At 49.1% G+C, this 13,025-nt stretch overlaps 1 protein-coding gene across 1 annotated transcript; it reads left to right on the top strand.

Moving 5' to 3' along the window:
- Positions 1 to 1,328: 1,328 nt before the first annotated feature.
- Positions 1,329 to 4,743, top strand: HILPDA (hypoxia inducible lipid droplet associated). Its single transcript, XM_006146858.3, has 2 exons — positions 1,329 to 1,522; positions 3,602 to 4,743. The coding sequence occupies exon 2, from the start codon at positions 3,670 to 3,672 to the stop codon at positions 3,862 to 3,864; it is 195 nt and encodes a 64-aa protein (XP_006146920.1). The 5' UTR covers positions 1,329 to 1,522; positions 3,602 to 3,669; the 3' UTR covers positions 3,865 to 4,743.
- Positions 4,744 to 13,025: the final 8,282 nt, after the last annotated feature.

The raw sequence follows: 13,025 nt of genomic DNA, 5'->3' as shown, positions 1-13,025 counted from the left end.
TCAGGGCCAAGTGTGTGTGTGTGTGTGTGTGTGTGGGGGGGGGGTGTCTGTCTCTGTCCAGAGCACATGTGCCCTATAACAAACTTCAAAAAAACGAAGAAAAAGGCAGGTAGGAAGGGAGGACAGCCTAAAGAACTGTGGTTTGGTGACGGACCAAAAATTGCTACGGGTTGAGCCAGAACGGTGGTGGCTTAAGTGCCAACTGCCTGCCCGCCTCCATTCCCACCTTTCTCCTTCCCCACAGGCCACAAACCACCCGCAAGTAGGGGAAAGGTCGCAGCAGGGATCCGGCTGGTCCCCTGTGCATTCTGCCCTTTTTTAGCAGAGCTCACGGAGCTCACGGAGCTGAGGGAGCTTCCCGTCCAGCCTGGGTCCTTGACCCGGCCACTCCGTCCTGCTCAGAGCTTTGGCTCACTGCCCTGCTCCCCAGGAGGAGGGCGCTGACGCCAGGACAGCCTCCCTCCCACGTGGACATCCCTTCTTAGGCGCCTGCCGTCCCCAGCGTCTTCCCGGGGCCCTGAGATGCCCTGCTGTGTGCGCTCACAACCGAATCTTGGCTGCAGTGGGTGGGTGGTGCTTAGTAGGGGAGTTAACCCCCAGATTGCTGGCTGTGACCTCCTAGCGCGTTGGTTTGAGCGGCAAGCATCCTTAAAATCGTCCAGTGCCCGTGGCCCTCATTTTAGAAGAGGCCCACCGAATACCCCGTGACTTGCTGCGTGGAGTAGGCGCTCACACCAGGGCCAGGGGTAGTTCCCATTTTCTTAAACAAGACAAAACCAGAGAAAGCAGAGTTTTACATGATGGGAGAGTGCCTCGCCATTCCAGAGGTATCCACGGCAAATTAAACCTCAGGATTCGGGGTAGATTCGTGGCACTCTGAGAAGTGAGCAAGATCCGTTCTCAGCCCCTGAAATGGAGCAAACAGGGGTGGGGTAGGGTGGGGGTCTGGTTCCCTGTGACAATCTGCACTTCGTTGAAATCTCTGGGGAAGAAACCATCCTCCGCTGTGGCGACTTGAGCCCATCCAAGCGCCTGGATTGAGGTCACCTGACCCTTGTTTCCCGCTGACTTGAATTGGGGGAAAATGTGCTTTCCCGGAGCCGAGGAGGCGGAGTTGCCATACACGCTTGGCCCCATGAGGACCGCGGTGACTCAGAAGCGCACCCTTAGCGCTTCCGAGACTGCCCTGCACGTGAGCAGCGGACCGCCCCCACTCTCCCTGCCAGACCTGGGGGCGGGGCCGCGGACGTGCGCCTTGGCGTGTGCGTGCGGGCCCGAGTGCGCGTGCGCAGGCTCCCGGGGGCGGGTCGACGGCTATAAGGGGCGGGGTCGGGGCCCCCAGCTCTGCGCTCGGTTTGCAGGCCTTTGTGTTTCGATTGCTGTGTTCGTGGATCTCAGCTCCGCTCCGCTCCGCTCCGCTCCGCTCCGCTCCTCGCCGCTGCTGGTTGGCAGACTTTCTTCCCAACTCCTGCGCGACCTGCTGCGACAGCAAGCAGCTCACTCCTGGTGCTTCTCTCTCCAGGTAAGTGGCCCGGTGCGTTTCCCAGGCCTGAGTCCCGACTCCCTGGCTCCCCGCCCCCACTCTTTGCGAGCTGGGCCTGCAAAGTCGAGTCCCTGACTAGGGCTGCGCTGCTGGCAGCCTGCGTCTTCGCTTCTACCCCCATCTGGGGGCCCCAGTCTGCCGCCCCAGCCTTATTTTCTCCTGGGATGGCCCAAACTAGGATCCACGTGGCCCAGCCGCTGCTCGTCAGCTGGGTTAGGCGTCCCTGCTGTGCCCTGCCATAGTACACTTTGCATCTCCTTCCTTGTCCAGTACTTGGCGGGTCGTGTCGTGACTACCCTCTGGGAGCAGTTCATGTCTGCGGGGGAACCCGCGTGGTCCTAGGACCTTCCAGGAGGCCTCACACATTGTAGTGTTAAAGGCTATATTTTTTGAGTAAGCGAACTTGATCGATTTGACCCTCAGAGTTTGATATTTTTTTTCTCTGAGTTGCAGAGGGTGAGTGTGCCTGCCAGAGAGAGACAGGGAGAGGACGAGGAGAAAGCCCACCCCCAGTGGGGTGTGGTCGCGGCAATCTGTTTCTCCATCATGCTGCAATTTGGGGTTTGCCCGCACTCCCCAGGCTTTTTTTTTTTTTTTTTTTTGAGAGAGAGAGAGAGAGATTTTTGCTACAGGCCACGTAAGCTCGTCGGAGAGAGACAGAAAGCGAGAAATCACCACCCCCTCCCCTACCCAGGGGATTGCCAGGCTGCAATCCCTTCTCCTCCATTCTCCTCTCACGATCTTGGCATGCGCCTGGCTAAGTAATTATTTTATTTAACTTTTTATTATTTATTTATTTTAATTTGACCAGAGAGGGACAGAGTGAGAGAGAGGGAAAGTGAGGAAGCAGGCTGCCTGGTCCAGGACTCAAACTGCAGACTGCCTTGTGAGAGTTCAGCGCCCCTAACCGCCATGCCACCTGTCAGCCCATCAGTGTGAGTTTTAAGCTGCGGGTCGGGGATTAGAACTGTAGTCAACTACGTAGGAGTCTAGCGACCTAACCTTTATGCCGTCAGCTGGTGTCCCCCACCCCCTACCCCATAATGGGCCTTGTGGAATCTGAGTCCCTTAATCGCTAGGCCATTTCTGTCCCGAGTTTGGCTTCCAAAAAGTTTCTTTTTTTCCTAATCTTTTATTTACTATTTTTAAGTTTGCTATAGGGTACGTGTACTCACCTCGGGTTGGGAGAGTGAGAAAGCAAGCTACCAGGTCCAGAACTCAAACCCGTATCAGCTATGTGAGAGTTCAGTGCCTTAACCACCACACCACTTGCTGGCCTCCAACTAGTGGAAGTGCCTTCTAGGCAGGTTGGTTTCCCTAGGGCATGTTCTTCTGGCAGGCTACATGGGTACCAGGTACCTGGGCTGGAGCACAGGGATTGTGCATTGCACCTGCAGGAGCAGTCTCCAAGAGAAGTAGAAGGTGCTTCTCTTATCTTTTAACTTTTGCCATAGGGCGCATGTGCTCTCTAGAAAGAGGGTAAATGAGAAAGCACCCCCTCCCCCAGCAAGAACGGCCACAGCCACATTGCAGTCCGTTCTCTCAGGATTTGGGGGTACACTTAGTTTATTTCTCAAGCTGCCGGGTCCAAGTCTCTGACCACGCGGTCTGCCTTGTGGGATCCAGCCGCCTTTACTACCACGCCACCAGCTAGCCTGAGAAATAGAAATTTTGGCGATTGCTTTTGTTATTGCCTACTGTGGCTGGCTGGGGGTGGGGAGGCACTCCTCCGTCTCTCCATCATGCCAGAATTTGGGGCACACAGGCCAGGTGTGTTTTTCAAGCCAGTAGGCTGGGATTGGAACCACGATTGGTCATGTGGAATCTGGCTCCCTTAACCAGTAGGCTGTGGGACTGGCCCAAGAGAAGAGTAGCACACAGCCATGGCGTTTGCAGTGTAAATGGACGTGGACTTGCGAGTCTGCTGTAGACATCCACTGGTCTCTGTCTCCCTGCCTGCCTGAGCCTCTCCCTTAGCTCCATGGGAAGACAGGAAGGGCCATGGCAGATTATGCATATGCCAAGAGGCTGTAGAGTAATCCTTTCCTCTCCCCTCAGGAGCCAGAGGCCCTCCGGAAGCAGAAGGCAGCTCTGCAGCCCTACAGAGGGGCAGGATTCTTCCAGCCATGAAGCATATGCTGAACCTCTACCTCTTAGGTGTGGTGCTGACCCTGCTGTCCATCTTCGTTAGAGTGATGGAGTCCCTGGGGGGCTTACTGGAGAGCCCATTGCCTGGGAGCTCTTGGACCACCAGAGAGCAACTAGCCAACGCAGAGCACCCCAAGGCCCTTCCAGACCACCCGTCCAGAGGAGTGCGGTAGGAAGACCTCCCTCTGTGCCGACCAGACCTTGGAATGCTGACCTAAACCCGTCCACGCTGATGTTTCCATTTCCTAGCAGGCAAGCTCGGCACCAGCATTACCAGAGAACCGTTCTTAAGCCTTGAGGGGGCTCCCTTACTAGAAGCTCCTTGCCCTGAAAAGAGATCTGTTTAAAGCACAGGCGTGAGTGGGTGTGAATTGCCCGTGGCTGCGGACTGGAGGGATCTCCTGCTTCTCCGCGGGGTCTGCTGCAAGCTTCGCTGTCCTCAGCAGTGTGGCTCTGACATCTTAGGTGGGCCTTGTGCTCCAGTTTCAGCTGCTGGGAGAGGGTGATGTTTCAGCCCTAGTTCCTAAACATCTGCCAGGGACCAGGGAATTCTTTGGACTTGCACGTCTTAAGGTCTGTTTATTTGATGTTCAGCCTCCATGAGAGCTCTGTGTTTGGATAACAGATGAAGAGGTGTGTGGTTTGGTGGTGGGGAGGATGGAGTATTTAGTATCCAATTCTGGTTAGTTTACATTCTGTTTTCTTTTCAAGTTTTTGCTATTGGGTATATGCGCTCGCTGGAGAGAAAAAGTGAGAAATCACCCCTCCAGGGGGAATGGCTATGTATGTTGCAGTCCCTTCTCCCTTTGGGATTTTGGACATCCACGCACCTCACCTGGCATGATTTTTAAGCCACAGAGTCCCAGACTTGAACCTTGAAGTAGCATCCAACCACCTTACCCACCACTCCGCCAGCTGACCCTTGTTTTACATTCTTGAAGCCTTCTAACACAGTGTGATGACAAAGCCTGCTCAGGAAACAGACATTATTGCCACCATGTGGCTTAAAGACATTTTTCTAACGCAATAAAGTTGACTATATATTTCCACTATGTGTCGTGTTGACTTCTGCCCTTGAAATTAATGGTCGAGAAGAGTCTGAGGTTTTACATCTTAAAACTTTGGAGCAGGAAAGTGTTTAAAGAGCTTTGTTTGAAACATATTTTCAACAAACTTCTGAATGTGGGGGACACAGGACATCGCTTCTGCCCTGTATCAAGCAGTTGTCTGAGCCTAGACCACAATTACAGTCCTCTAGGACTCTGTCCTTAAAGAAGAAAAACAGTCACCTCTTCCAGTCCCTCACCTTGAGTCTCTGTGGGAAGAGGACTCTCAGAGGAGACGTTGGCATTTTTTTCCCTAGTACTTTTTACTTACCAAATGACTGCTTCTAGTTGTTCTTGAGATTGGCTTACGCAGTGATGTACACACCCCACAGATCATTCTGCTCCTTAGAGATCTAAGGAGCTTGATCTTTTTTTTTTTTTGAGAGGTTTTTGCTATTGGGGGTGTGCCCTCGCCAGACAGAGAGACAGAAAGCGAGAAATCACCCTCAGGGGGGATGGCCATGCCGCAATCCCTTCTCCATTCTCCTCTCGGGATCTTAGGCATGCACGCACACGCGCCTGGCGTGAGTTTTAAGCCACCCAGTCTGGGACGTGAACCACGGTTGACTACATGGGAGTCCAGCGACATAGCCATTACACTAACTGCTGGTCCCTAAGGAGCTTGATCTTAACTGAGACACAGAAAGCCTTTTTTTCTCCTCCATCCTCTGTCTCCTGTGTAAGCATGTTCACTTTGCTTATGGATGTGTACGTGTAATGAATTGGATACGCTTTTGCCAAAGGGAAAGAACGGAGCACCGCGTCCAATGTTAGACCCGTTTTTCCTGAGTATTCTTAAGTAACGCTATTCTAGAAACCAGCAGTTTATTCGTCAAGTTTTGTTTTTTAGGTTTTTGCCATTGAGGATGTGTGCTTCTTGGAGAAAGACAGGAAAAGTGAGAAATAGGCCCCCAGGGGTTTAGCCATGTCACAATCTCTTCTTCCTTCTCTCAGAATTTGGGACACACGTGCATATGCACCCAGCTTGATTTTCAAGCCACCAGGTCTAGGATAGAGAATGGGAAAACTCACCCCAATGGACTATGCTCATACCATACTCCCTTGTCCATTTCTCCATCCTGTAGAGGTTTGAGCCTTTCATGTACACATGCCTAGTGTTATTTTCAAGCTTCTAGGGCCAAGATTCAAACCCTGATCAGCCATGTGAGATCTGACTCTCTTAGCCAGTAGGCCACAGGATCAGCCTTATTTTTGAGCTTCCAATTGGTGAATTATACCTTAAGTCTCTTCCCTAAGTGGTTTAGTTTAATTGAAGTTGCTCAGTGTACCACAGCCTTAATGAAGCCTTTGTTCTAAGATAACTTAGTCCATTCTGAGATTTCAACAACTGATGGGATAGCCATGCCATTATTTTCATTTTTCTTTTAAGTAGGGTGATCAACTGTCCCTGTTTGCCCATAAGAGAGATTTCCTAGGATGCAGAATTCTTCACTGCTAAAACTGGGTCAGTCTTGGACAAACCAGGATGTTTGATCATCCTCCTCACAAGGATGAATTTGCATTGCCTTTTGTTGCTCCAAACAGTTCTCAATTTTACCTATTACTAGCACTGAATGAGCAGCAGTTGCTCTCAGTCCTGTGAGCCCACTGATTTTTGTAGTCTAAATCTCTTAGGCATGTGTTCAAGCTGGCCAGTTCTCTAAACTCAGTTCTTGAGTTTTATCAATGGCAATCAACAGTAGCCAATCCATGCTACTAAAATGCTGTTCTCTGACTCTTTTAGATCTGCCAGTTTATTAAATAAGGACTGCCATCCTTCCAGACTTCAGTAAGATTTTTTTTTTAAGGCGATTTTTGCTGTAGGGTGCTTGTGCTCATCAGAGAGACAGAAAGTGAGAAAGCATCCCCCCCAGGTGGGATGGTATGCTGCAATCCCTTCTCCATTATCCTCTTGGACCTTGGGCTTGCACGCATACATGCTGGTGTGAATTTTAAGCTGCTGGGTTCAAGACTCGAACTCCAGCTAAGTGCGTGAGAATCCCAGCGACGTAACTGTTAGGCCATCTGCTTATCAATCCAGTACGATCTTGGAGCCCTTCATGTAAGTTTATGTCATGTACAAGGGTTTGTTTCTGTTTTTTAGCACACACTCTAGATTCCAAATTCCATTTACTATGACAGAATCTTTTTTATTTAAGAATTATTTAATTTTATTGTTATTTTTTAATTTTTCAGAGAGAATGGGGAAATAAGATAGCAAGCCATCAGGTTCAGGACTTGAACCGTGGTCAGCCATGTGGGAATCTAGCACCTAGCCACCATGTCATCTGCTGGCTCCTATTGTGACAGAATCTTACTATGTGACAGTCTTCTGCCTCAGCCTCCCAGCTGGGACTACAGATGGATACCACCATGCCTGGGTCTTTTTGTTGTTGTAGGGCTTATATGCTTGCCAGAGACGGATAAAGTGAGAAATGCTTTCCCCCCTCAAGGGAGGTGGCCACACCGCAATCCCTTCTCCATTATCTCAGGATTTGGGGCACTCGTGCACTGCTTGGCGTGTTTTTCGGGTTGCCAGGCCTAGGACTTGAGCTGCATAGTCAGCCACATGAGATCCAGCTGCCTTCACCACCATGCCACCGGCTGGCCCTGCTCTTTTTTTTAAAGAATAAATTTGAACCAAGAGGAAAAGAGCAAGAGACAGAAATAAAAAGTGAGAAAGCAAGCCAACAGGTCTGGGACTCGAACCGTGGTCAGCCACATGGGAGTTCAACACCCCCACCATCACACCACCTGCTGACTTGGCTCTTTATACAGGGTCTTACTATGTTGTGCAGGCCACCCTCAAGCTTGCAATCCTCCTTCCTCAATATCTCCAAGTTTCTGGAATTATGACGCATGTCCCCACGCCTGGCCTTTTAGTTTGGGCTGGGAATCAAACCTGGGCCTCCCAGGTGGTCCCAACTTATGGAGCAACAGTGACTTCATGGTGCATGCCACCAGAGCTGGCCAAGATTCCAATTTGTGTCAGTCAGGGACCCTAAAACCTCAGTATGTTAACAACAGTTGCTTAAAGATCCTCTCCTAGGAGGAGGAGTTTGGGCCCACCAAAGCTTATTCCCTAACTTCAGTGTCAGGGACCCTCACCACGTTGGCTCAGTTGGATATAATCCCCAAGCTACTACATCTCCCATTTCCCCTGTCGCCCTTACTGCATTTAGCCTGTCCTCATTCTTTTATTGTACAGTAGCTACGTGGGGGCATATGGCTGTCTTTTTAGTTTGTAGATCTCCACCTCAAGCCACATTGGAAGCTGGTATAGAAACTACTGTGCATCACTCAGAGTCTTAAATTTGAACTTGATGTTGTAGTTAAATGGCATTCTTGGCCCGTTTCCTTGGGGGCGGTATAGTGAGCGAATTCCACCTGCCGGGGAGAGAGTGAGCTAAATGGTCATTGACTCCAAGGTCATTCATGGTAGTCACTGATGTCCTCCAAAAATTTCTGCCTGTACCTTCCAGGCACTCCGTAGAGCTGCAATTCCTGACCCCCTTGTAATTGGATGGGGCCATTTAATTAGTTCTGGCCAATGATTTGTCAGTGGCAGTGACTTGTTTCAATTCTGGGTCAGAGGATTTAAGTCCTGATTCAGAAACCTACAAGCCCTCCTCCTCCCCACCACCCCCGCCTTTTCTTTTTTTTTTTTTTTTCCCTCTGCTGCAGTGTCTGGCAATGCTACACATGGATCTGTTCCATTACCATAGGTCCTAGAGTGAGGAGATCACAGAGGAGAGTCTTCAGTTGATCCCTGATAAATGGGAAATACATCTTTGTTGTATTAAGCTAGTCAGGTTTTGGGGATTTTTGTTACTCCAGTGAAACCCCATCCTGACTGACTGATACATTGTACACAGCACCTGTCTGATGCCAAGCATCAGCTCAGACCTCATCGCTATCTTCCTCAACATATGCGAGATGATGGAGGGCCAGCCATTGGTGTGATTAAGGTGACTGGGATCATATGTGGGCAACCTCATGGTTCAAGTCCTAGATCTAATGGTTTGAGAAACACACAGGGTACATGTATGTGCATGCCCAAAATTCCAAAAGGAGAGAGAAATGCACCATTTCCCACAGGGGATGCTTTCTCATGTTCCTTTCTCTCTGGTTAGCACACACTGGCATGTTTTTAAATTTTTTAAAAAGTAGGGATAGGGGCCAGCAGTTGGCGTAATGGCTATGTCACTGAACTCCCATGTAGTTGACCATGGTTTGAGTCCCGGACCTGGTGGCTTAAACTCACGCTGGGGACGTGTGTGCGTGCCCAAGATCCTGAGAGGAGAATGGAGGAGAAGGGATTGCAGCATGGCCATCTCCCCTGGGGGGTGATTTCTCACTTTCTGTCTCTCTGTCTCTCTCTTTCTGGTGAGCACACGCTCCCTATAGCAAAAACTTCTCAAAAAAAAACCCAAAAAAAACAAAAACGAGTGGGTTGGTGGGCTTGAGTGTCACATTAGGAAAGGATTTCCCAGTAATGGAATATGAGCAAAGGCAGATACATGTAGAAAACTCACAAAACACATTTTAAATCTCTAGTGTTATCAGCTTGAGACCTGAACTTTAGTGCCATCTAGTGGACTGAGGGAGAAGAGAATGCTTTCTGGATTTAAGTAACTGTCCCCTCTCAAACTTAGATAGGTATTAAAATATGAAGGGCTGGGGGAACCAGCAGTTAGCGTAATGGCTATGTCGCTGGACTCCCACGTAGTCGACCGCGGTTCGTGTCCTGGACCCGGTGGCTTAAAAAACCTCACGCCGGGCGCGTGTGCGTGCGTGCGTGCCCAAGATCCTGAGAGGAGAATGGAGGAGAAGGGATTGTGGCGTGACCATCCCCCCTGGGGGGTGATTTCTCGCTTTCTGTCTCTATGTCTCTCTCTGTCTGTCTGGCGAGCGCACGCACCCTACAGTGAACATCTCTCAAAAAAAAAAAAAATGAAGGGTGGAAAGATATAATCTAGTCTATCACCATCCGAGAAAAATATCATGCAAACCATATATATAATGTTCATGGTTTTACTGGCCATGTTAAAAAGGAAAAGACTTTTCGGGAACCAGCAGTTAGCGTAATGGCTATGTCGTTGGACTCCCACGTAGTCGACTGTGGTTCGCGTCCCGGACCCGGTGGCTTAAAACTCACGCCGGGCGCATGTGCGTGCGTGCCCAAGATCCCGAGAGGAGAATGGAGGAGAAGGGATTGCGACGTGACCATCCCCCCTGGGGGGTGATTTCTCGCTTTCTGTCTCTATGTCTCTGTCTGGCGAGCGCACGTGCCCTATAGCGAAAAACCTCTCAATAAAAAAAAGGAAAAGTCTTTTTAAACATATTTACCCGTATGTATGCAAAATATTTTAGCATTCAGTCAACCTACCGGGCTGTTACTGAGATAGTTTACATTTTTTGTACTAAGTTTGTACAGTCTTGTGTCACTAATGACAGGGCTATGTTCTAAGAAATGCGTCAGTAAGCTGTTTTGTCCTGTGAACATCGTAGAATGCATAGTACTTGCATGCTTGCATACTTTCTAAACAGTATGAGATTAAATGAAACGTGAGGAAATGATGCCATCAAGAATTGTAAATAGGCCGGCAGGTGACATGGTAGTTAAGGACGCCGGACTCCCACATTGCCAACCGTGGTTCAAGTCCCAAACCGGGCAGCTTGCTTTCTTTCCCTCTCTGGTCAAATTAAAATAAATAAATAAATAAAGTTTTTTTAAAAAAAGGAGTTGTAAACATAAGAACTATGAGGCAGCTGCTGGTGTTATGCAACATAGTGTTTAAGCTTCTTTGTTTAAAGATTTAATTATTTATTTTTAAGTTTGGAATAGGAAACACACGCTCACCAGAGATAGAGAGAGAGTGAGAAAGCAAGCCACCAGGTCCAGGACTCAAACCCTGGTCAGCCATGTGGGAGTCCAGCACCTTAACTAACCACTACACCACCTGCTGGTCCCTACACTTCTTCTTCTAGTATGCAGGAATACACTAATGATACAATATACAGCATAGTAAACACATTAGGAACACCCATTTATTATCAATTATTATATCCTATATATAATCATATATGCTAGACTCCCCGCCCCCAATTTGCAATATGGCAGTAAGATTGCAACCCCCAGGGGGAATGGTTGCTCTGCAATCCCTTCTCATCCATTCTTCTCTCAGGAATTTGGAGACACGGATGTACACACGTGCTGTGTGTTTCTCAAGCTGCTGGGTCCAGAACTCAAACTATGCAGTGGACCATGTGGGATCCAGCTACCTTAACCACCATGCCACTGGTTGGCCCTATGCTATACTTTATTTTTTTTAAGAATTATTTTATTTGGGGCCAGCAGGTGGTGTGGTGGTTAAAGGCACTGGATTACATAGCCAACTGCAGTTCGAGTCCCGGACCTGGCTGCTTGATTTCTCTCTCTCTGTCTCTCTCACTCATTCACTCTGTCCCTCTCTGGTCAAATTGAAATAAACAAAGTTAAAGTTAATTCTTTTAAAAAGAATTGTTTTATTTAACTTTGTTTGCTTGTTTGTTTGAAGGACAGAGAGAGAGAGAAAAAGAAAGTGAGAAAGCAAGCCACTAGGTCCAGGACCTGAACTGCGGTTAGCCATATGGGACAGCACCCTTAACCCCTATGCCACTTGCCGGCCCCCCTGTGCTATACCTTTATATGAATGGCACACAGTAGTTTTGTTTACACCTACATCACACAAACACAACAGTCCAATGGCTATAGCGCTAGGTGATAGGGGTTTTTCAGCTCCATTATAATTATATGGGGCTGCTATCATCCACTGTGTGGTCCGTGGTTGACCGAAGAGTGGGGATGAGGCGTGCGGCTGTATCTACAGAGGTGGGTGGTTTCTGCTGGCCACATGCTCCACCCACTTTAGCCACATTCGGAGCGCTCATCAGTCCTGTGGGGGGTAGTGGCTACTGTGTGGGACAATGCGGGTCAGCCCAGTGTTCTCATCTTACTGTAGAGGAGTCAGGAAACTAAGTGAGCTGGTGTTGCGGAGTTCACTGGTGCTCACTTCCCAGTGCGGAGCTCTACCCTACATCATGCTTTCTCCTCTTCTAGAACTCTTTGAAATGCAATGTAACAAAGCATGTTAGTAATGAGCTTTTTTCCACCTTAAGCAGTTCTTCCTTTCTTTGGTGTGTATGTGTGTTTTTTTTTGGTGTGTGTATTTGTTTTTAGAGAAAGATTTTTGCTATAGGGCACGTGCACTTGACAAAGAGACAGAGAGACAGAAAGTGAGAAATCACCCCCCACTCCATGGGGGGTAGCCTCACTGCAGTCTCTCCTCCACTTTTCTCTCAGGATCTTGGGCATGCACACACAGTGCCCAGTATGAGTTTGAAGCTGCTGGGTCCAGGACTCGAACCACGGTCACCTATGTGGGAATCCAGCAACATAACCATTACACCATCTGCTGGTCCTAGTGTGTTTGTTTTCTGACAGGTTCTCACTATGTCATTTCTTCCTTCCTCAGCCTCGTGAGTAACTGGGACCACAGATGCACACAGCCATGCCCTGCCTTTTCTTTTCTTTTTCTTTTTTTTTTTTTTTTTAAGCTTTTTGCAATAGGGTATGTGCGTCTGAAGAGAGACAGAGGGAAAGCGAGAAATCACCCCCGAAGGGGATTGGCCACACCACAATCCCTTCTCCATTCTCTTGGAATTTGGAGCACACGTGCATACACACACCCAGAGTGATTTTCTTTCTTTTTTTTTTTTTTTTCTTGGAGAGGTTTTCACTATAGGGCGCGTGCGCTCACCAGACAGAGAGAGACATAAAGACAGAAAGCGAGAAATCACCCCCCAGGGCGGATGGTCACGCCGCAATCCCTTCTCCTCCATTCTCCTCTCGGGATCTTGGGCATGCACACACATGCGCCCGGCATGAGTTTTAAGCCACTGGGTCTGGGATGCGAACCGCGGTCGACTACGTGGGAGTCCAGCGACATAGCCATTACGCTAACTGCTGGGTCCCACACCCAGAGTGATTTTCAAGCCACCAGGTCCAGGATTCAAACCATGGTTGACCATGTGGGAGTCCAACACCTTAACTACAACTACTAGGTCACCAGCTGGCCCCAGCCTTTGTTTTTTTCTTTTTCTTTTTTTTAGGTTTAGGCCATAAGGCTAATGGGCTTTCCCAGAGGGGTGTGGTGGTAAGAAATCAACCCCCCCCCCCAGGGGAC

Source organism: Tupaia chinensis, unplaced genomic scaffold (genome assembly GCF_000334495.1).
Source record: "Tupaia chinensis unplaced genomic scaffold, TupChi_1.0 Scaffold000192_1, whole genome shotgun sequence".
NCBI classification, from domain to species: domain Eukaryota; kingdom Metazoa; phylum Chordata; class Mammalia; order Scandentia; family Tupaiidae; genus Tupaia; species Tupaia belangeri.
This window is presented reverse-complemented; position numbering and strand designations above follow the sequence as displayed.

Bases quoted from the DNA above. Each gene is read 5' to 3' on its own strand.
- HILPDA (XM_006146858.3), top strand. From the start codon at position 3,670: ATGAAGCATATGCTGAACCTCTACCTCTTAGGTGTGGTGCTGACCCTG.